The 26,145-nt window shown below is 32.6% G+C and overlaps 1 protein-coding gene across 1 annotated transcript in view; it reads left to right on the plus strand.

Annotated features, from left to right (window-relative positions):
* LOC118185285 (LHFPL tetraspan subfamily member 7 protein-like) overlaps window positions 1-26,145 on the plus strand; it is a 216,037-nt gene that overhangs the window by 15,913 nt on the left and 173,979 nt on the right. Inside the window, exon 2 of the mRNA XM_085819203.1 lies at window positions 1,657-2,513. Within this exon, the coding sequence (XP_085675329.1) occupies window positions 2,012-2,513 (502 nt within the window). The 5' untranslated portion in view covers window positions 1,657-2,011. The remainder of the gene's footprint in view (window positions 1-1,656; window positions 2,514-26,145) is intronic.

Here is a 26,145-nt window from a genome sequence, read left to right on the forward strand (position 1 = left end):
AGGCATTTTAAAGTATATAATAATTCTCATATTTCATGCTTAAAATGCCAGGCATTCTATAAAATGCTTAAGAGTTTTATAGAATGCCGGTCACAGAGCGTAATACAATTTATTAACAAAAAACGGATAGTACATCAGTTAGAAATAATCCTCGCTTAAGTCAATACACTTCTGCCATTAGGCTAGGAGGTCCCGGAGGGCTTTGGTAAACCAGTCTGTGGGAGTGTTGGAGCACCACCTACGGACAATTGCGAGCAATTCGGCAAAAGATTCAACATGTTGGCCACTGACTGCGTCCTTCATCCAGATGGAGCGAGTACGGAGGGTGTGGCAATGCAGTGAAGCTCGATCCCTCGAGAGTATCGCGAGTGTTCTGGCTGGCGTGGGGACGTGCGTTGTTATGCTGCAACAGCACGTACCGTGCCCATTTTCTCGGACGGTGCTATTAAATGCCCAGTCGCAGCGTTCTGGCAACATCTCAGTGCCGGTCGCTGTTGATGTTGCACCTAGGCTCCAGCCAGTCCACGAAAAGAACGCCCTGGACATCTCAGAAGAATGTTGCCATTTGTTTCCGTGTGTTCAACGCTGGCCTAGGCTTCTTGGGACTTGGGCTTGATGCAAGCTTCCACTCCATGAAGCTGCGTTTTTTTTTTTTTCGGGAGTGTCGTGCAAAAACCACGACTCCTCCCTCGTGACCAGGTGGGCGAAGAAGTCATCCGGTTCGGCATCGTGTAGTGCAAGAAGTTCTTTGCAGATGTCGAAGCACTTCGCCTTTTGTTGTGAGTGCATGAGGCACTCACTTTGCACACACCTTTGTCATCTCCAAATCAAAATGCACAATCGCCTGCAATGTTCCTCGCGCAAGCCTTGTCTCTTCCTGCATCTCATTGAACGTTATGCGCCTGTTCGCCATGATCAAATCAGACACGGCTGCTGCATGCGATGTTGCTGATCGTTACGCGCTGACACCTCTGACTGCAGTCTCCACTCCACTGCTGAAGATAACTTAGCCAACCAACGCTGTACGGTACGCCTTGAGGGCGCTTTGTTCCCGCATACCGACACCATGGGACTGTGGATCTCACTACCCTGTATCCTTTCCTTCCATGGAAACCGCGCTGACTATGATAGTCATCTTCCATCATTGCTGTCCACGCTCTCAATGACGACGGCGAAAGGGACGGCCGCTGACTTATACCATTCGGCCTAAAACCAGCGTCATCTATGCATTCTGAGTAACTCACGCCCCCTTGTGTCTGTTTCACTTGTTTTCTATGTCGCATCGTGTAATAGTTTCGTTGTGACAGTCGTTGCGTCAATCATTTCTGTACCATCCAAGTACATTACCGGTAACATATATATATCTGCAAATAAATTTCTTGTATTATTATACTAAGAGAGAGGAATACTACAATGCAGTCCACGTGACATAATAAACACAAGCATGTGGTGTAAAAGAAAAAAAGGAGGAGGATTAGTCTAGATTCCTCCCTTTTCTGTTAAGGTAGAGATGTCTTCAAATTTAAGTCTGATGGTTTTTTTAATCATAAATTTCGAGACATTTTTAATTGAGTACTGTAACTTTTATTTTATTTTTTAATTTTTATTTTTATTTTATTCATGTTTTTAAAGAAACTAAAATTACTTTTCTTTCAGATCTTTGTGCGTCATATTTAAGACTGACTGGAGAAATCATTATAATTCTCCGAATAAAGAAGTAGAACTTCGAAGCCAGAACAACAATGCAGCGGGAAACAGAAACAGTAAAATTAAAATTTAGTTATCCAATTCATCTGAATTTATTTTGAATGTATCATTTGTTGCAATATTCTATGGGTACTATGACGATGTTTCTAATCAAGTTTACCTGGTTATAGAATATCTGGTAAAGATACCTATCTTCATACTTAAATTGTTTAGCAGAAGGCAAATATGCATGTGTGAATGTAAAAATTCAATTATCTGACATCAAGTTCATAATGTAAGCTCTGTGTAAAACTCTTTGGGAAACATGCAGTACAAAGTATGCAAAACCCGATGTATGAATGAAGGAATTCTTAAGCAAGAACTGTCTTCAAGCCATCAATCTCCTTGCACTGTAGTGCATATCGAACTGGTCACTTCTTGGCCTGTGACTGTGCTTTGGATTTTGCTATCTTGGTTAGTATCAACTCTCGCCACGACGGCATATGTTCATCCAGAATGGTTTGTCAAGGAACACCAAACTCGAAGTGAAGTTCTTGAGTATGACAAGAAAGCTCTTGTGTCGACTTTGGGCATGGTTTCTGTGTGTTACAGTGGCAAAAACTCTGAATCAGCTGAAGAACTTGAATGCCATAACTTCGGAGAGGACTTTCCATCCAGTTCTTGGCAAACATCCTATGTCCTTTTTGGTAGCGGATGTGTTCTTCTCACCTGGTGCTCCATTCTGGCATTTTGCAATGTGTGGATCGTTGGCAGAAGAAATAGGCAATTAGTGGCTATGATGGTCGGCAGGATACAACTAGTCGCTGGTGAGTATTTTTTAGAATTTATTAGTTTGACTGCTTTAAGCATTACATCAGTAAATCATATGATTGTTATATAGCTAATACCTTATGTAAATCTTATTTTGTTGCATTTAACTTTGTTCTTCCAGAGATAGTATTAAATTTGTATTTTAACTAATCTTTTTGATCACTTTTTATTAAGAAATGCTTTTCTCACTTCGTTTCTAATTATATTTAAGAAACGGTAAAAGTGATAACGAGTAAAACTTATATTCATTCATTCCCATACAGAAGTGTTTCATGAAACTGTGTTATGCAACGCAGTTTTATAGCAGTATGTAAATAAATATGTAAATAAAATAACTTAACAACCGTATGCACTGGAAGAAAAATAAATTTTTGTTTCAGTTTTATACTTTTCCTATAACAAAGTATTAATAGGTTTTGAAAGCTTTTACATAAACGGTATGGCGAAAGACTGAGTATATCATATTGAAACATAAGATTTTAAATTAGATTTAAATTGCATCGTGAGCTTTTGCGCTAAATATAAATGCAGATAAAGCGCTAATTGCATTTATTCTCACTGCGCTTCTTATTCATGGATACCATTTTTTGAAAAATGAATTCAAATGAATATATATAGATCCTATATTATTTCTTTTAATTTCGGAACTCCAGTACTTTAATATATTTCTGCATAAATTTGTATTCTTTAATGTCGTTTTATTATTAAATATCTTATTCCTATCTTATATATTTCAAAATGATCTCACAACAAAATATTTTTTAACTTTCGGTCATATACCATGTTTTCAAATTTAAAAATGACGTAATTTAAGTCGTCTTTACATTGAAATTCTGCGTTGTATCAACATTTTAAATATTTCATCAGGATATTCTGTATCATAAACGAATCGAGCTTAAGATCGTTATGCATGTAATTTTTAAATTACAACCTTATAAAAGATATCGCCCTTGATTATTAACTTTTATGAACGTTCAATGCAAAATTTGTGTCTCGTAGGCTTCAATTTTTATTCGACTGCAGAATAAAGAGTTTCACCATTTGCTTTTTACTGGAGAGTGAAAACCGTTTAAGCAATTCAATTCTAGCCATGTCTTAGGGCATTGTCTTCAGGCATTTTTATTGCGGCATTTAAATTCTGTATATTGCAGGACATAGAAACTTCTATAAATTTTAAACTTAGCATTTTTATGTCCATTACATTACCTTCTTTTACTATTACATTTATTATCCACGTGGTCTGCCATATTGCCAATTCTCAGAAGTACTTTAATATCAATATTCAATAAGATTTATTTTAGCTTTCGAAGTGAACAGCGCATTCTTAACTAACTTAAATGCGAATTAAGAATTTTAAGAATAAGTTTAATCTGAAAAGAATTGATGAATGCTTAAATAATTTAAGTATTTTATAATTTTATCTGTAATTGTTATAACTTTTTATGGATCTGATTTCTTTAGTGTTAGCTAAAATAACACGTTAAAAAAGGGCCCGGATTCGAACGCCGGAGAAGGCAGGGATGTTTGTAAATGTACAGTGTCCGTGCGGCATGGTGGCATTCTAAATATGCGGCAAGCCGAAAGTCCTCTTGAAAGGTTGTGGCAGGGGAAGAAGTGTGGGAGACCATCGTACCCGACCCCTCCCCCAGGGGCTCTCATTCAATTTGGGGTCGGAATTGAGCTAAATCGCACTGTCACTTGTTAAGGTGCTCAAGGCTTTTTTTCCAACTACAGGCGTAAACTTGTGCTCCTTCCCAAGAGGAGTTTCGTCGGCTTAGACGACAAATGAGCATTAACAGCAGCAACTAAAACAAAAATCAGTGTTAAATGAATAGAAGTTGAGGCCTAATTTCGGAATTTAAAGAGAAGCTTTTTCTTCAGCTGCAGAAGGGAAAATGATGGCATATATGCTCACGCAATAACAACAGACAAAAAAATTCGAAGAATTTCCAACTAAGGAAAAGGACTGCTGTTTTGTCTTCAATAAATAACTATAACTGTTATAAAGTAATTAATTTTTAAAAAGTACTTCTTATGAGTACATATACGTAAACTATCTCGTCGTGCTCACCTGCCTAAGATGAATTAGTTTTGAAAGTGATTAGTATTTATGGCAGCATAAACAAATATCTGCTGAGCATGTTCTCTCTAAGATGACCACCTTCACGAAAGAGCAGCGCTATCTAGAAATGCAAGTGGTCACCTTAGAGAAAGTTCACTGTGATACGTACTTTCATTTAGAAAAATCGTTTACAGGCCACTTAAAAATGAATTTTGATAGAGACATTTAATAGCGTAAAGAACAAATTTCTAATTAGAATTTTCTTTTTAAATGGTCCGTACAAAGATTAATATTTTTTTTTAATATTTTTAGTGGAATATTTTTCTCGAATAAAATTCTTGTAATTTGAAAAATTGCTTTATTTAAAATACCTTTTAAATTTTAACTATGGGTTGTTGATCAATAGTCGTGTGATATTTTTAAAACGGTTTCTATACTCTAAGTAACTGCCATGTTTGCTTTCGTTATACATTCTACATTTCAATTCTCAACTAAAATTCCGTTTTTTACTTCTTTTAAGCTCAGTTCAATTCTCTCCTTTCCGTATTTTTTAAACCTTTTCATAGCAAAATTTCCATTTAATGCGTATTAATCTCGGATACTAAGTGTCTCTTCTTGTTTTTGAACATCACAACTGCTTTCTTGGGACTGTACCCTCATTTATTGCTTAAATATAATTTATTTCTTTTCTATCCGAACCTTAAACAACGTTTAGTCTTTTCATTTTCCTCGTTAATTGCTAAAAGCGCTAATGAAATGAGAAAACAACAAAATACCCATATGCGCCATTATTTAAATCGCTGAGAGATGAAAAGAAACCCAATTCATCACCTGCATAGAACATGAAAAAAAGGTCATATTTTCTTTTCGGAAATGCTTACCGCATTTGTCCTGAAGACTAGAACAAGTCATTTGGGGACATTAAGGTCAAACGGGAAATACTAAAAAAGAAAAAAAAATGTGTCTAGGGAAGCGAACTGAATCGTATACAATTTCATGGTACTACCAGAAATTAAAGGGAAAAGTTAACCTTTTATCTAGCTAATGGATCATAAGCAAAATATGTTCATTTTACTAAACTGAGATTCTACCGCCATTTAGGACCACATCATTGTATTGGCAAGCGTAAGGTTTTCTTTGCATATAAGTAGGACTTTTACTAATATTGTAGACTTATGACTTCTGACTGGCACGTGGAGCCACTGCAATCATATATTTTGTTTTTATTACAATTCACAGTTTCTGTTAGCTGTTCATTTAATATTTGAAAACGCTTTTTAAGTGAAAGCATAACACACAAATGTAAAACCTAAAATTTAAAAATTAGGAAAAAGAAAAAAAATCAACTTTCGATTGCAGCAGATTTTCAATAAAAATCTATCGATTTCGAAGACTGGCAGACCTCCCTCCTCTTCTTCAGGAAAAATGTTGTTTGGCAAAAGTGAGAAGAATAGTTACCATGTTTATTTAAAAAACTACGTTCATTATCGCTTTGCCCCGTTCGTTGGATCTCCTCGTAAGTTTTGGCAGTTGCTCCTCCCATTACCAAAAAATGTTTTTGTCTTTCTCAAGGAAAGGAACTTCTTCGAAATTGATAGTGTTTTATTCAAACCGTACGTCAGTCTAATGTTCCTTTAATGACTAATTTTAAAATCTGCAAAAGTATTAATAGTAATGCAGTATTTATCTTATATCAAGTAACATGATATACCTCACTTTGGGATATTACACAATTGTTACTTGGAAACACATGTAAATAATGGGGTCTCGGAAGTCTCTAAGAAGAAAGAATCTAAGAAGAAATCTGATTTTTTAATTATCAAAATTTCCATCTTGTTAATAAGGGTACAACAATTTGCAAACAAAATTTAAATTTCACTAACAAAAGTGAAATCAAATCTGAAAATTTCAGCTTTTGACATTAGGAACATGTGCATGCAATTCCTCTAATCTTTAGTCATATTGTACGTTACACTACCATACTATTTATCATTCATGTGGTCTAACAAATTTGACCTGGCCAATATTTTTAACAATTGCATAAATTAGCAGATATCACAGCAATATTTTTAACTTTACTTTTAAAGTATAACGGCATTTGCTTTTCTGAATGATTTATAAGCTATAAATTTATTTCTTAATAACTTTATCTTAAAAATATATGTAATGGATCAACTTCATTATATACGCAAATGATATGATTCATAATGCATTTCAGCTGATAAACTTAATGAATATTTTTATTTTTATGTATTAAATAATAAATTAATGAATATATAAACTTCTATTAGCAGTTAATAAAATATATTTAACGTCATTTATTACTCACATCAGTGCATTCCTGTATGCGTTAAAAATAATGTAACTGTTTGATATAACTATTAAGATAACTAAGTCATATTTATTACGAATAGTTTTAATATTTATGCAATTCTAAAAAAGTCATTTTTATGTAAAATGATTGATTTTGATATTAAAAGCATTTGTAGATCAGTCTCCGAAATTTTTGACCGTTACGTCATGTTATATTACGCTATCAGTCATCTATTAATCATTTGACCTGGCAAATGTGCCCATGAAAGGAGATATAAAAAAATTAATTTCTGTCTTCCTGGCAAAGAGTTAGTTGCCGATATGTCGCCATTCGATGTTTATAAATATCTTTTTCTTTGAAATTATAACAAACATCTGCTAAATACTAATCTGAGCAAATTTTATTCCAATTTAAATATTTATTTCTGATATTAGATTTATTCTTAGCGAACTTTTCAGAAATTTTTGCTAACTAAACATCTACTATCTGTTTTAATATTTCATTTTTTAATTTCTTTCATCCGATTTGTTTTACATCAGGTTGTTTTACTTTTTTCACAGATGCTTTTAAATATTTAGCGCAAAAATTATTGCTTTAGTAATTTATTAAACAATTTTTCCTCACAATTTGTTTGTTAAAATTAACAAAATCTTTTACATCCATTTATAGTTTTCAATTAAGAGGCAATGCAAATGAAAAACCAGTGTCATCACAGCAAGTCGCCGACCACTACAGTCTGTTACTATCAATTAAGAGCTTCAAGGTTATTTTCCGCCGCCTATAACCTATTGATGTATAACAATGGAAACGAAAGTTTCTGGAAACGATTTTTACCCTTACCGAATTAAAAATAACATTTTTTACATTGAGTCGCTTTATTTTTGTTTTCCCCTCTTTATTCGAGTTTAGCGTGTTTCGTTTCATAAAAAGCGCGCGAATGTAGGCTGACAAATGTATAGTGCCCGTGCGGCATGGGGACACTCTAAATTTGCGGATAGCCAAAAGTTTTCTCAAGAGGTTGCTGGTAGGAAAAGAGGGGTGGGAGATCCTCGGACCCGTCCATCCGGGGTGCTCTCCATTAAACTGGGGGAGGGCGGTACTGAGCCAAATCGCACTGTCACCTGTAATGTGCTGAAGGCAGAGGCGCATACTTGCGCTCCTTTCCACGAGGATTTTCGTGGGCTAGGGCTAGCTATGCTAATGCCAGACAACTGAGCATTAGCAACAACAACAATGAAGTAGAGAAAATAAATGTTCTGCGGTGATGACGACACTAATTACGATCGCAAATGGGAGGAGGCAACTGCCTTGAAGTGTCTATTTTAAGACAGACTACAGACAATCACAAACATTTAATAGTTTGACCCAAGTTTAAATTTCTTAAACGGGTCATCTATATGAGTGTTTTCGTAATTTCGCCCTTTTTCAATGTAAATGTCCGCCGGTTTCTGTCAGAAAATTGTCCGACGATATTCTTCTCTTGGGCAAATAAGCCCTCGTGAGCACCGACGTGTTCAGTCGAACAAATATCACAGCCTGTCATTTTAAAATGCGTAATAACCATACTTTAGTTGTTAAGTAAATGCATAATATAAATTTGCAAAATGAACGTACAAATAATTACGTAATTGTTTACAACTTGTGCGCTTCCTGTGTCAGCCAGAAAAATTTACCTCTTAAATTATAGAAATGTATTTAGAAATAAATCCTTAAAAACGTGTTTAGTTACTTAATTCTCCTACAGTGTGCAAAGAATTCAAAGAAGAAATTTTCCCATTTTTTTTAACTTGAAAAGAATATTTTTCATAAAATTTGAATCGAATTTTCGTTACTAAGAAATATTTTTCTGTTGCATGAAAATAAGTATCTAAACTACGAATTTTTAACTAAAGCATTGATTTAAAGAAAGTAATGAAGAGGATAAAATCAGTGCAACATTAACTTATGCATTGATACTGGAGATTTTAAATTTTTTAATGTTGCAAAGGAAGTTTTTATAATAACATTTTATTATCTTTCTAACAACATTATAGTACCTATTTAAGATGGAAATAGCTCTTACATAAGATATTGGATGAAATTTGATAAAGCAAGTTTATTTTCACATCACAAAGCAGCAAATATTCTTATTTTGAAGTAATTTTCTTTTCTTTATAAATTAGCATGTGAAGTTATTATATAAAATTTTCTTCAAAATGTCGGTTTACTGAGGTAAATATCGGTTTTATAAATACAGGGCTTTCTAGAAGAAAAGATTTCTTATTAAAAATATTCTTTTAATATACTTTATTTTATATAACTATTATATTAGTACTATAATTATAAAATAAAATACTGTTGATAGATAAAAACGTGCCACTCTTCTTTGATGATAAAATTAGAAAATAGCAAAATATATTTTAATTTAACAACAACAATATTAACTCTAAATTATTATCTTAAAAACTTTTATTGAGAATTACATTTGACATATGTTACATCAATAATGCATTCATTAAATTAATTAAGAAAATATGTATTTTGATGGTGCAGTCTTAAATAAGAAAGGTAATCTCTGGAATGAAATTTGCACTCGCTTCGAATTTAATTTTAATAATTAAGCGAATATTATTAAAATAACAGAAAGTACTGCACTAATAAAATTCCGTTTTAAATTGCCTTCCTGAATGTTTACTTTTAATTTCAGTATAGGCTTATCATTGTTAAGAATGTAATGAATATTATCATTAAAAATTTTATTATGTTTAGCAGTTACTTGAGCTTAAAATTTATGTTCGGTCTTTTGATTTCCTGGCAAGATGGCATTGCATTAAAATGTCTAAAAATTGTGCAAAATTTTTATAAGATCCGACAACATAGTCTTCTAAGATATTTTTTTGATTGAACCAATATTTTTATTTTACTGATTTGTTTACTCTTTAAATCAATTAAAGTTTAGATCTGTACGTCTTTCGGTTTTTATGGAAATTAAAATTATTAATATCTTTATCATTAGAATGGCTATATAACACAACTATTTCAAAATCTCTCCAATTTATAAAACCGGAAAATATTTTGGAAAGTTTGAAAACCAGTGTAATATAGATATATAGTCCATATAGATATTCTGTAAAAGGCATCGCGATTCTTTAATCATTTTTTTTTTTTTTTTTTTTTTTGGGTTTTTCTTAGCAAAAAAATATTTTCCCTTAAAACAGAAAAATAAAAAATATATATTTGATTTTAAGGAGAACGGGTAGTTTAATAAAACTCAGCATTACTAAAAAAAAATAAATGTTCCTTAACGATTAACGAACCGAGCAAGTCAGAAGTATTTTTACTAAAACGCCTACATTATAAACTACTTTGAAAAACTACACATTATAAAAGCAAAATATTTATAAATCGCAAAATTCTTTTCAGTTTTACAGTTGAACTTTATTACATATTTTTAAAATTTAATGTCTCTTTCGACTCAAAAGCATTTATATAATGAGCAATGGAATTGTATTATCTAAATTCAAGGCAAAGCTAATCTTAAAATGCTGGAAACGTTGGCACGATAGGTTTGCTTTTGGTTTTCACGAACATCTTAAAACTTAACATCATTTTTATAAATTCTGCATACGAAATTTGACTCTTACAAAAATAAAACAATAATACTCAATATCGTTTTATTCTTGCCAGAGTAAAATTTCTGCACTACTGAAATCTACACTGTTTGTTTCTTTATTATTATTTTTCTCTTTTTTTAAATAATACGAATGGATTATTTTTTCCATTAAGTTTTTAAAAAAAGTCAAGACAGTTTTTGATAAGCTATGTAAAAATGTTTCGTACGTATGCTATTCGAAAGCAATTCTCAGGCCATAAAAATAATAACCAGATAGATGGAGTTACAATGAGAATTTTAATATCGCTTTTATAAATATTTATACTTTAGAATACGGTTATGCTAATACTTTGAAGCAGAACGAATAGTCTCTTTTACCAAAAGAAAGTTTTGTGGCATACGGCAAGAACGAAGTACTTATCCGTAGAAGAAATAAAACTCACCAAATCTGTATGCCTTGAAAGTAACAAAAAATAACTTGTTTAAAAACGAACAAGAAATTGATATGAATGACTTATAATTTCGTCGTCTATAGTCAAATACCGTTCTTTGAATTTTGGATGCGTTCCAATGTTCGGTGAGATAAAATTTCCATCAAGGAACCTATACCAAACGATAAGCTCTGTCGGTTATTTATTACGTGGTTAGATATTTTTGCTGTCGAAAACGAAGTTTCCATGTCAGCGCTTGTAACGAACGATGTTAGACTTAAAATGCGCTGAAACTTGTACTTGAAATGCAATCCATCATTCCTTGCTGAGGGATAAGCATTCGATGCAAGCCTCATCTATGCTTTCGAATGCGAATCAGGAACATTTTGTAAAATGAAATCTAGAATTCCGGAAATTCAATTAGATAATTTTACTTCGTTTCACAAAGAAGACGAAAACAAAATTAAATCCAAAAATTAAACCATTTATATTAAAGATCACATTTCTCTGTATCTTTACGAGGATGGAATTAATGCAGCATAAATGTGTTACATGCGCATAAAAGTGTAACGTTGTTTATGCGTTTGTTACTTGATTGCAAGAGTATCACCCGATGGATCGGCTGGAAATTTTGCATTCAAGTAGATAATTGAATTGGATTCATGTCATCAAGCATACCAAACTTACTAAGCGTATCAAGAGAAAGTTTAGAAAAACGAATATACAGAATTATTTCAAACTTCCATGAATTTTTAATGCTAAATGCACATGTCTACATACTTCTGATTTATAGCATCATGATGCACAAATTAAACTCGAATTACAATCCGTTGACTTCACATGATATCATATTCTTATGTATGAAAACAGGCATGTTCTTATTAGGGTAGCAAAAAGATTGTCTGGCAGAAATCTGAAGACAGCAAAAGTAAGTTTCCTATTTGACGGGATAGCAGATGTATCATATCCAAAATAAATGCATTTGAAACGTTTTATTGATTTACAGGACTTTTTTAAGCAGGAAATTTACATGGCTTGATAAAATATAGCTTAAGGAAAACACCATAAGTTTAAACTTTTGAACTCAGATGTAATCACAGCACCTTACAGAAATATATGAGTTACACCAGCTAAAAACTTTTAACTGAAACTCAGGTGAGAACACCCAACTGAAGTTGAAGTTCTCTCACACAACTCTAAACTTCCACTGACTGTCTCCCTTGCTGACTCTTCGCTGACAATAAGGTATAACCGCGGAGACATATATGAGAGCAAAGAAGAATATTCTTCTGTTTCCAATTGTTAAATGTGTGCGACTATAGCAACTTTCAAAGAACTCTTTAGAAAATTCTTCTTACTATTATAATTAAATAATTATCAGTTTTACAACTGTAAAATTCCTTTTTGTCTATTTGTCTATGATAAAATCTCAAGAAACCTAGTGAACTGAGCAGCGAATTATCGCTGAGTACAAGTACTCACAATGTAGACTCTAGAAGGGTTAAATTTCCCTTTATTCATTCAGAGAAATAATAAAAGATGGCCCCTTCTAGGGCTTGCAGGAAAGCCTCTATTCGAGCTTTTAAAGGATAATAAAATAAGAAACTAATCTAATACTAAACTAATTAGACTTAGTCGAAGCTAGAGTCAGATATGTAACGTAGTTGGCCCTTAATTTAAACAATCTAGCGATTCTCAACAGGCACGTACAGTACGGCCGAGCGTAATAGATTCAAGAAAGAAGTAGCCAAAAAGCAAACACCCGCCACTAAGGACTCCTAAGCACTCTCTAAGTAAGTTGAACTTTCTTTAAATACTACTGCTAACTCATTTGCATTCAACGCGATTCTGAAATCTCATTTTGTTAGGGAGTTGTAAGTGGGAAACTATAATTGAAAGGAAAGGGTTTCAAAATTAAAAATAACTGTTTTAAAATTAACATACACCTTACACGTCTTCTAAAAATTTGGATTGAAAGGGAGTTTATCTCTCTATGATATTGCACAAAAATGTAAAGGTCGCTTGTCCTTAAATTCTTTGAAAACGTGTCATTAGAGACTGATCAATCTTAAATTTAAGAGCTGCTGCCTTACTATCGGAATTCCACTTGATATATACTAAAATGGAACCAAGACAAACAGCTAGTTATATCATAAACCTAATTCATCTACAAAAAGAAGATCCTTAAAATGTGCCGGAACAATAAATAAAATTATTATTATAATTGTGATAGATTTCGAGTCTGTAACAATTACCAATGTGTTTCTAAAACAAGTTTCTATATTATCTGCCTTATCCTAATCAAGATATCTAAAACTCGTATCCCTTTAGGGATACTAGTGGCGTTTCGGAGAAGAAACAAAAACATGAAGCTGGATGTAATCATCTATTAGAATATATATAACCAGATTGTCCCAAGTGAGAAAATCGGATTATTTTGTCATGATAACAATCCGGATATGATATTCCTGTGTACGTGTTTGTGTTGCATATTTGCACAGGTTTATTTAAGTAAGACTTAATTTCAAAATAACACTTTCCTGTTATAAACATTACTGCCTATACAGAAGTTTCGGATAATACGCCATACATGTAAATAACGCCATACCTACATAACGCTCAACAATAACACTCTTATTCTTCGAAGGTCAATACTTTTTCTGTAAACAATGCCACTTAGAAATATGCTGTTAGTCGCCTAGTAGTTAAAAAAACGGATTCTATTAAAACTGCGTAAATATTTCAATCAAAAGTTTAATTTCGGAGAATAAAGGTTGACAGTTGAAAATTTCGAAAGTATTTTTTTTAAATAATATGATGTAACATGCTTACATTTTGCTGCGTGAGTATTTTATGAATAAATGTATTCACAAATGGGAAAGATCTGGTTTTGATGTAAATAAACATGCATGCGTATTATCATATGTATTTATTTTATGCGCAGAATGTCTAGTATTATCTATTTTCCTATTTTGTTTGTTATTTTACACTTATGCGAGTAGTCCTTTTTTACTTGGAATGCATAAAAGTGTCTTCCGATATTCCGTGTCAAATATTCCATATCTATATATATAAGATAAAAATATGTAACTCTAAATTATATTTTAAATTAGCCCAATACCCCCTTAATTCCTCCTCTTTTTGGTTTGGTCCCTTCTCCCTCACTATTCTAAAAAATGTAATAATTTTATATATATATAAGTCATATTAAAAACTGATTCCTGATTATGCCGTCGTAACCTTCCGCATATCTTATAGTTCTTAGCCAATCAGATTAACGAAAAATTTTACTATAAATACCATGGCAATTCAACTACGCGCTCTCTTTCTCTACCAACGCTTGCTACTTAAGGCTTGCTACCTAAGGCTTGCTTGGCTGCTTCTATTAAAATTTAAATGCATCACCATCAAAAGTGTGGGATGCAGAGAGACCCTATTGTAATGTGCCATGAGCGTAATCAACAGGAAATAAAGATATGTTTGGATTATCAAGTGATTTTTTGAATTCTTCGAAATTTCCCCGCATCTTCTATACTAAACGAAATTTCAATGATTTCTAACTTTAAGTCCACTTGCGACTGCAGAATAATTTGAGTCTTCACTAGTCAAGCACTCCTGCAACGAACAAAATTATTAAAACAAAATACACATACACACACACACACACACATACACATATATATATATGTGTGTGTGTGTGTGTGTGTGTAAGATAAATAATGTGTATCAAAATTTTAATTTAAACTAGCAGGTAACCCCGTAATTCCCCCTTTCTATTCTAAAAAGCGAAATAATAACTCTTCTGGACTGCGTCATTTCTAGATTAATCCATTTACCGTCGCTTGCGTGACGCTGATGACGTAGCTAACTTGGAACTTAAATTTCCAATTTCGAAAAATAAAACCTTTCTAACCTAAACCAAAACCACCTCTTGTTGGGCCTTCATATTGGATAACTACGCATTTTACGCTTCAGTTCTCCTGCAGCCAAGATGCTTCTTCGTTTGCTTTCCTGGCTCAGTAGTTCACTAGGTTCCTCCATACTTAGTAAATAGATAAAAGGGGGGATCTCTGGCCCTTAATTTAAACAATCTCGCTAGATTGTTTAAATTAAGGGCCAACTACGTTACATATCTGACTCTAGCTTCGACTAAGTCTAATTAGTTTAGTATTAGATTAGTTTCTTATTTTAGAGAAGATCTTTGGTGGCCCCGAACTAAAGGTAGTGAATGATGATTCTTGACCACTAGGATTTGGCGATTGGGTCCCCTAATCCCCAGTCGCCTTTTAAAAGGGGGAATACATAAGGTATTTCTCCCGCCTTCTTAGCATGCCTTCGTGGTGTAATGGCCAGTACACTCGGCGCGTATTCGAGAGATCCGTGGTCCGAGTTCTGGAGACAGCGCTTGCTCATTTTTCAGATCTCCTGCTTGCAAAAAATACCTAATGCCTGTACAGACTTTTAAAGATTTCTATACCCCACAAACATTGTAAACTGCCGTACGCTCTGTCTTAGAACTTTTGTTCTCCAGCTGCCGAGTCGTTAAGTCGCTAAACACTAGTACAAATCCTGGGGAACTGGCTATCTACATAAGCTTTTTCACAGTTTTACCCGTGTGTCGAGTAGATACGAGCCAGTGTCTCCTAGAAAGATCTCGATGGAGGCGTCTCTCTCCCTAGGCAGATATCCATCGCATCATTTGCCATAATCAGCCAAAGCAAATTTCTTAAAACTTATATCAAATTGTTTGCGGAACTTGATAGTAAGCACATTTCAGAAAATTCTCAAATTGTTTTAAGCAAATCCTGATAAGATTATTTTCATATTAAGAAATGCTTAAATGTCACTTTGATCAAGGAAGCTGACTTATGAAGGAACTTAAAATGGTATTTAAGTATTAGCTCAATGATCTTGGGCTAACTTAGCGATTTTTTACAGAACGAAAAGAATGATGGCTTATAATTGCAAAAATCATTAATTAAGCATACAGTATATATCACTATATATACATTTCACTTTTAAATTAAATATGTTTCCTAAAAGTAAATTTACCAACTTTTAAACATATTTACAAGCGGATTTTTATTTATTTTGCATTAGCAAAAATTTCGTAGAGATCGCTTTAAGAAATAGATTCGAATGTTTCTTTTAGCAGTTTGCGGCAGAACAGTTTATTATTGTTCCAGGCAAATCTTTTAAAGTCATATTTTAAAATTGTGTTTAATTAAAAAAGTATCATAATTTATCAATAAAAACCTTTGGAACGTCGAATAAAATAAGAAGAAAGCTTACGAAAATGGCGACGTTCTTCTGAAAATTTGGTGATTTGTACTAAGGTGGTTGCTCTGTTATACAAGTACCTACAAAACATGGAGTTATCAAAAAGTAATAAAAATGTGTGTCTAGAGTTTAAAGAGCAGTTCATAAGGATAGTTATGAAAATATGCAAGTTACTGACTGTCAACTGTTGTATGAAAAATTCATTTATGTAATTTTTAATAAGAATATATACAGATTGCAGATAATTTTTAAAATTCGATTTTCTGTTAGCTGTTTTCAAATTTTTTATCAATAACCAATTTTTGTTATTCTTTTTTTTTTTAAGGCTAGCAAAGAAAATAAACTGTCTTTTATTTATTGCCTTTTTACGAAAGCGTGAAATTTATTTCATTTCTGGTTCTTAAAGAAAATATTTGCCAAGATAATACTGGCCTTTTTCCCCTGATACGCACAGCGCAACGCATCATTGCATACTCTAGTGTTAGGAGGAATGTGTCGCTATTATCAAAGCAGCCTTTTCTTTCCTTTATTTAAAGCTTGGAGAAATTACTGCGTTTATGATTAAGCCCTGCAATAAATCTAATTTTTTAATTATCTTTCATTTTTATTTCAGATTATAACAACACAATTGGTTATACTATCACAGACTAAAGTATCTGAAACCAAAGGTTGTCTTTAATAGGATTTCGATACACTTAATATACGTTTGATAAAACTTAAAAAATGTGCAAGGGAACAGAAAAAGTATAGTTAATGAGCCACACTGTTCATTTGAATGGTGAATGCAGACACTTTCTAATTTTAAAAAAAAAATCATATCAGCTCCAAAAGCTCTTAAAGCCTTAACACTAGTAAAGTGTCTTTACATAAACATTATTCATTTAATAGTTGGGAGAAAATTTATTTCTTCAGTAACATCCCTCATCATTCTTTAAACATATTTTTCAGAATGCTTTCTTAATGTTCTTATTTTAAATTAATTAAAAAATACAAACAACGGCAACCTTAGAGTATTCAGTATTCGGTGGACGTTATCTTCGTTGTATCAAGGAAAAAATGGCGGCTCAATCTGATTAATAAAGCAAATATTAATCAGTGCCAAGTAAATGCATCGTAAGAAAAATGACAGTTTCTCCTTCCTCATTCTTTTCCGGCCTCTTGAGATTTTTCCTTTTTCTTAATCCTCGATCATTATTATTGTTATATTTATTAATATTTTTATTGCTTTCTATTCTATACCGTCATCTGATATCGTCTGCTGCGCCGAACTTCATGAAACCACGTCATTTTAAGAGACTGCGTTAAAGTTCATTCTCCGTGAAATAAGCATTCGATTTGACATCTGCTGAAGCCATATTGTAAAAATAATGATGGAAAAGATTCGTTAGCTTCAGTAAATTCCTGAATTTCATTTTTTATCTGAATTGCTCGTTTAGTTTTTGATCAAAGTTAGTTGATTGGATATTTTTAAAGGACTTTTTTTTATGTTTTACGTTTTAGGTGGATCATTAGTCATTTGTTAATGGCATTCTGTTTTAATGACATTTCATACATAACTGCATTTAAAGTTTACGTATTTGTTAATGCATATTTAACAGACTTTTATGTATTGCTGTATATAGAAAGAACTTTAATTGCTCAATAGCCAAATTTTGAAAACTTGAAGTATACTTAACAGGCAAATTACAAATGGTTCGCTGCTGGAAAAGCATCGGCGATATAGACGGCTGTTTTAGGAGTCAGTTTTTAAAAAGAGACAGATATGATGATATTATGGACGACAACTAAATAAACGAATATTGTTTTTTGAATGATTAATATGTTTAACGTATACGAGCCCTAAATTATCACCTAGAGGCCGAGAACACTCGAGCAGGGCCATAGATGAGGCTGGCGATTTGAAGACGATATTTGCACTAAAATTAGTAAGTGTTTTAAACCGAACCTTTTAAGATCCTAAATAATTTAACTTTAGTTAATCTTTTAAACATTAATTAATTTGAGAAGTAACTGTAACTAACATTTCAATTTCATTGCCATTTTCATCTTATTAAGAAATTATTATTCATAAATTCTAAATATATTTTTATCACCAAAGACACATAAGGCGAAATTTTAGGTCATTATACTCGCGCATACTCAAGTGGTATTGATAAAAATTCAACTTAAAATTGAAATTAAATTTTCTTAATTTTAATTTCCTTAATTAAAGTTGCAATAATTTCAGTTCCATAGTAAAAAATAATAATAATTTAATTATTTGTAAATGCATGTCGTAAACGTAACTGTTACTTTTTGTAAGAAACTTCATTCAAGTAGAAGTTTTCTTTAATTATCTCTTAGTTTATTTTGAAATTATTTTCTGCTGAACTTATTATTAGCTTAGCTTATTTAATTACAATTTTTGTTTTGTTAAATTCAGGTTATGATTTAAGAATTTTTTTACTTTAAAGAATTTGTTTCTAAATAATTAAGCAAGTCTGGAGAAAATAGCCATTGTTATATGAGCATTTTTCATTTTTTTGCTGAAAACTAAACTTATTAATCTTATTTTTACTTAATGCAGCAACTGTGATTAGAACCGAACCGTCTTAAAGTGACGCAACAAGATGCGTTGTTTAGTCAGTGTTGTCAGTTATCGCATTTCGTTTAAAAAGTTGACTGTAACATAAATCCGTAGTTCCAAAATAAATGGCAATACCTCTCCATTTAAGATTTCTATGAAAACGAAATGGGCTAATACTAATGATTTGTCGAAACAATCACACTTGCCAATTGCCGGACAAACATAATGCTTCCTATTTTTAAATTTACAAATTTTCTCGAATTTCTTAACTCTCAGAAAGAGTCAGAATTCTTAAAAGAAGAAAACCCTGGCTTATCCTTTACTGTGACACCTTTCACGAAGCTGTGTTACTTCGCCACATTTAACAGTTAGCGCAAACTGTAGTGGCGGCAAAATTACCTGCCAAGAATTGCAGGGGATTTTCCGCACGCTAAATTAAACAACAGGCAACCGCTGTAACATTCTGATACAAATGAATAAATTAAACCTTATCTCCGCTTTTGCAGTTTCTAGCGTCCTCCTGTACCGCAAATGTTTCCCTCTTTTAAATCATTGTGTGAATAAACTGGGCCGAGATTAATATTTCCTTCCAGTAAGTAACAAAGGGGTTTGCTATTCTACCTTGTCCCGTAGTTGAACAAAATTAATTGTTGTTTAACGTAGCGTTGAATTTTTGTACGGGTGTATGTATGTGACGTCATCAAAATGAGTCTGTTTTGAGGTCGTAACTTCTTTTAATGTGGTTGGAGCTTCAGGTACTTTCTTTTTCAGTTTTGATGAATATTGTTAAGATGAATTACACAGAGCGAATTATTTTTGTAAGAAAATTAGCATATATGATTTCAAAAATACATAAATGTTCGTACTTTTATAAAAACGTTAGTTAAAATTAATTTTTTTTTAAATGATAGTCAGTATTCGATGAATGTGGTGAGTTTTTGCAAATATTTACATTTATTTATTTTAATTTCATATTTCCGCATTTTTCAAGAATTGAGTATTTTTTTTACTATTTATTTGAACTTTTAGTGCATTTTGTCTGACAATTTCATGTTTACTTTTGGGAATTTTGCTTAATCTGTAATTGATAGCCGTGTATTTTATTTAAATTTCAAGTATTAGTTTGTAAAAATTTGTGTTCGAAGCGAAACGAAGAAAAAAGGAAAGAAAAAGCAAAGAAAGTTACAACTGCATATATGGGCTCTTACTGTACCTTAGCCGCAATTGTATTGCGAACTTGGGGGTAACTGGTGATTTCTCACCAATTTGATAATATTTTGCAACTTTCTAGAAAACGCTTTCTCGAAGCTGTTAGAGTAATTTTTCAGGAATCTTTTAAAAGAGCTGGAGCAAAGATATACATGACGCTGCGCTCGAGCTTCATGTTCACATCAGTTCAAAGCTCAGAGTTAACTCATAGGCTAACAAGATTTCACATTATCTTTATTTTTACAACCGCTTACCTCGCTTGTAAAAATTTTCTCGCCATGAAGGCATTTCTATGCAAGAAGGTGTTCCATAGAAACATCTTCGTCGTTTGGCACATAGCTCTCTCATGCTTGATCGTAATCGATTAACTAATGAAATAGCTTATAAGGAAAAATACCTTTTGATATTTGTTTGTTAAATATAGCCATTACTTAAATGTGAAAAAACTGTTGTATGATTTACGGCAGATGCGAGAACAGAACCTCTAACACTATTTCTGATAATTTATGTATTTCTGATTACAATCAGATGAACAGAAGACATTTAAAATTGTGTATTTTTGTATGTGTAGAATTAATTATCTCTTCTGATTAGCATTTGCACCACAATTGCAAATGGGAATAAACTCTTGTGCGCAGTTGCTTTGCAATGGTAAGCATTCCACCACACAGACGGTCTCTAGTTCGTATCCAAGCGAAAGTACACTATTTTCAAATGCATTTATGCCAAGGAAAATTTCATAACAGAACATCGTCCGACAACACAATAACCGGCAAATATAAATTACAGTGACATAGTAAACACTTAGTCAGTGAACGCACAGAGCATTTTGACAACACAATAACCGGCAAATATAAATTACAGTGACATAGTAAACACTTAGTCAGTGAACGCACAGAACATCGTCCGACAACACAATAACCGGCAAATATAAATTACAGTGACATAGTAAACACTTAGTCAGTGAACGCACAGAGCATTCATTGGGTAAAGTGAGCGGTAATCAGCTTTTACAGAACACATATAAGTATGTTGCTCAGTTGCTATGCAAGTTCAGATTAATCGTGGTAGTGCTGTTAATTTTAACAAATTGGGCCCGACAATATTACAGTTGGCTAAGGAAATTCGGCATCGCTTGCATCACGTCCTTCAAGAAAGCGTCCACTGCCGGAAAGCGAGTTTTATACATATATCGATGATTTGCGAGACAAGAGGGTAGAAGCAATAACACGGTCAGTCCATTATTATCAGTGATTTCAATAAAGCCTTCCTGAACATCCGAAAATAACGGCAGGCCTAAGACGGTAACTTCTTGGGAGGATCGTGTAGTAATTGAGATATTGCTTTTTATGAATGACTTCAGACGTCAAGAAACGCTCACATAGCAAGCACCCTTTGTTAGCATTTAGTCCATTTGTTTAAATACCATGGAAGTCGAAGAAAACCTTTACCTTGATTTTTGACTGGTTGGATGCGGTCTATTTGGTCTTGCATCACCTTTCGAGACCCATTTACGTGATTGCTGGAATTTTTTCTGTATGTAAAGAATAGGTTAATGTCTCATCAATGGTAAGATGGACTCGCCTTGAGAAAAGACCTCCTGGACCCTTTGAATAAATTATTGTTTTTAATAAACATTTCAGCGCTTTTGGAATAATTCAAGAAGCGAAGCTTCACAAGCTCAAATGATTTTGAAATTTCTTGATAAGATTTAAAAGATCCAAAATATTTTCAGTAATATATTTAACTGTGATTCGGTGGTCCTTGTGCGCCAAATATCTGATTTGATCTACGTGTTGCTTGTTAACTGAAGTAAATAGTCTACCAGAGTGTATTTATCTTCAGCGTGTTCCCTGGCTTCCCTAAACATCTTATACCCCTTTAGAAACTCTTTGTTTTCGATAATGTTTGTTTTTAAAAGATTTTTGCTATATTTAAACGTTTTGTGGCAGGAATTCCATAGCGAAAACAAAATTTAGTATTAAAATATTGAGTGGTATTTTTAGCAACACAGCTTCCGTCTAATGTAAACAGAAGTTTTGAAAGGTACGTTCACTTGCTTTCGACTAATTTTCAGTATCGACGCCTTGTAGTCATAATTTAACCAACATGGATGATAAACTTATGCCAATAATTAGCGTTTTCAGCTAAGTTTATTCATTTTTAAGTAACTTTTCCGTTCATGGATGTTTTCCGCTTTTCATTTAACGCTTAACCATTTTCTATCTTTGTATCTAGCATACAAATGAGATTTTTTTGATTATAAAGGTTCCTCAAAATAATTTATTATTTATTAATAATTTATTTGTAATGCGTGCCTTTTCATTGTGCACTCTCTTCTTCTAAAGCTACCTATTAAAACCATCAGCCTTTAAATCATTTACGTTCCCTATTTTAGGAAATTGTCAAAGTAAAACTTCTATAATCATTAAAACGAATTTATTTGAAAATGATAAAAGGAAATGAAAGGCGATTCGTTCTGTCAAGATTAATCTTGAGATCTTTTGAAACATCTTTGAAAGTGATTTTTAATGAATCATTCCGGATACTTTTGATCACAGTAATATATAAATTATTCTTTATAAAGAAAGTTAAATATACTTTTGACTATATGCAATTTCGTTTCATTTACCTTAATTCACTTTTTGATTAAAATGGATTCAAGATAAGACTGCACTTTAATTACGCACCGTCCTGTTTGTTCCTAGTCAAATCATTTCTCGTTTATGCTATTATTGCACGAAATCATCAAATGTAACTACTCTTCAAATTAATTATGCCAAGATGTCAACTTTGAGACTGTTGGCTCCTCATTTTCTTCCCAATAATTTTCCTTCAACTCGCTTCTTAACGATTTGGTCGCAAGTTAAGCAAAGATGACTTCCCGTCGTCATCCGGTCATTAATACCACCCCACAAGTGCGCAAAAGGGGGACAAATAATGTTGACAGCGTAGCAGCAGAAACTTAATTACGGCTGAAAGAACAGCCGCTGCCTTTTCGTTAGCTAACATCCCAACCTCATCAAGGACGCATTAGGGGAAGGAGCCTTTCCCCACTCTCATAATGAAAGGTAAGAAAATCAGTTATACAATCGTCTTTTCATTCGCTTGAAGATGAAGGAGGGTATTCGACAGGGAACGATGAAGCTGAGGAAAATGTTTAAAGAAGACAATCTCGACCATTATCTCATGGACTCCAGCAAAGTACGTATATGAAAAATTTATCTACTTGAGGATTCAAGAAACGTACCACACTGAATTTGTTAAATTCCTTTGTCATCCATTTCTACTTTGAATAAACTGCCCAGACGGTATAGTGGTTAGGGGAGCTTACTGTGGTGCCAAAGGAACCGAATTCGAATCCCTAATAAGACATGGCTGTTAATGTTCGTCGCTTCAAAGGAGTTAAGGGTGGTCCACATATTAAAATGCTGCCACAAAAAAGTGGCCCCTCACTTCCGGCCTTAGTAGTGGCCACGTTTAAATCCCCGGCGATGGAAAAAAAATCTATTTTGAATCATTCTCACTAGAATACAATGCAACTGAAATGTTTATTTGGCTGTATGAACGCCAATAAAATACTGGAAAATCAGTCAAAATGTCTATTTAGCTCTGCTAACATGATTAAATGTTCAGCATTTAACGAAGATGTTTACATAGCTCTATCAATATCAGTCGACCGATGATAAGCTAACTAAAATATATACTTCATTCTACTAATATCAATAAAAGATTGGCAACTAAACAAAATTTACATGGCTAAATCGTATCTGCAGTATAGAAAATGAAACAATAGTCATCTTAGAATGGATCTAATTTGATATCACTAATATTGTGCTTTCTAAATGAAGCTTCTTAGTTTTTATACCAAAATAATTTGAAAGTGGTCAGGTTATAACTGTTTAATGCAATTTCTGGAAAGCTTACAGCTCGCAGCCAAGTATTTAAAATGATCACTTTTCGCAGTTGCTAGAGTCATACCAGAAATTATAGCGTGTATATTAAACAAAAGGAAACACCGTTCTGATGTCTATACCGAAATCAATGCAGCTCATATTGAAATTTACCCATTAGAAAATGGAATAAACATGAAATAATTCATTTTCTAATAATATTTTTTGTCTCAAATACTTTTTCTAAGAACGCAGGTTTACAGTGATCCTGCACAACTTGAAAAGTCCGTGTAACTTTCATGAGTGGAATTCAAAACTATTAATATCTTAGAGGACAATACCTAAACGCTTTGGGCAACTATAAAACAGATTTCTAATTGAACTAAATTTTTTTGTTATCAGGAAAATAACTCAATGAGATAGTCTTTCTAAATTATTCTACCAAATACAAAGCAGAAACAATGACATCGGGTATACATTAGGGGACGCAAAACATTTCCAACGGGTAGGGCGAACGTAATACTAACGAACTCTGTTTTTCCAAATCTTTACCTCTGATACATCTAGTTAAATGAATTGTATACTTTCAACTTTTTAAACAAAGTTCAGTTGAAGCAGAAAAATTCAATAATAACAAAACCTAGACCAATAACTGCTGTTTAATAATAAATCTTTTGCATAATAAAATATAATCTCTGTAAAATCGAGTTTCTTATTATTAGCTGGAAAGACAATGAACACTTTCAAATTTAGTGCAATCTGTTTTAATTACATTTTATCGAAAATGAAACCTTACAGTATCATAAAACAGATATTGCAAAGTTTTATTTTCAAAAATTGATTTATTTCTTGATAGATGAATAAAGGTTTTTGCACGCAGTGGTCAATTTCTTTCAGGATTGTATCAATAAAAATTTGTAATTAAAATTTTTATCTGTTTTAATAAATTAGTGTCATTTTTGCACAATAAAACTTCGCAGCGTCATAAACAAACAAACACCAATCGATATATTGACGAGAGAGGATTTTACCTACGTTTTTTTTTATGTAGAAGTCTTAAAAAGAGTTTTGTACTAATATTGTAGTTGAGCCTCATCCTTTTTAAGCCATGTTACCTTCCTTTTTTTGGAATATACTCCGGATAGTATTGCCTAACAGGTAATCCTGAAGATATTTAAAATTTATAAATGAGTCTCCCGTATGTTCGTTTTTCAACACTTTAATTTAAATGTTTGCAAAGACTGTTAATTTAGATTTGTGTTCTATTTGAGTTAAGCAAATTCTCTAACTTATTAAACAAAGATTTCATAGTTATTCTAACTTATGATTCTTTGATAAAACTGTGCTAAATAGAGAACAGAGTACTTAAACTCTTTAGCTGTGTTAAATGCAGAACATATCAGTATCAATAAAAATTCCCATTTGCTTTAGATTTCAGCTACAATAATTTTATATGAAGAATGTAGACTTCCAACCCTTATATAGATGTAAATCTTTGCTCTGATTTATTCATCATAATCACAAAAAACTTTATTTTTTACGCAATGATAAAGTTCCTGGGAAGTTCAGGAAAAACGTTAACGCGTAGTTCACTGAGAATGGCGAAAGTTGTGGAAAACTTCGTGAAAGCTGTTATCAAATCCATTTCTATTATTTACAGTAAATATTAGTATTTATATATTCTATAAATATCATTTACATTCTATATTATAAATCTGTAAATGATGTAGTTTTATTTTAAAAACATCTACGATTTGGAACTCATTAAATTCCTGCTAAAAAACAATTAACTACTTTATTCATTTGCAAGGTAATTATGAACTACAACCCGTTTACAAAACTCGTCATGACTGATGCTTCTGTAAGAGCAACTAACGCAGTCTTCAGTGCTTTACCATAAACATTTCTTTTTCAATAATGAAACAAGATATCACATTTAATTTATTACCATCTTAAAAATCACTCTAACTTATTTCTTCTACTATCAACTGAAGACTGGTTCAAGAGGAGGAGAGGCTGGCAGCATGCACGTTTTTTTGTGATTTTTCCCCATGTGTAACGTGGATACGAGCTATTCACTCTTATAAAGTCCTCTAAGAACGCATCCTTTCCCTTATCTCTCACATGCTTTGAGTTAATCAAATGAACCACAACATTCAAACAATTTCATCATGATTATACTTCATTCTTTTAAATATTTTGTTCACTCCTTTTTTATATTATATGTATTTAATTTTATATTTTATCGGTAAAATGTGTATGAAAAGAGATAGAGAACACG

The sequence above is a fragment of the Stegodyphus dumicola genome, chromosome 6 (genome assembly GCF_044657685.1).
Source record: "Stegodyphus dumicola isolate Sdum_Otavi_A_Nest chromosome 6, ASM4465768v1".
Classification (NCBI taxonomy): domain Eukaryota; kingdom Metazoa; phylum Arthropoda; class Arachnida; order Araneae; family Eresidae; genus Stegodyphus; species Stegodyphus dumicola.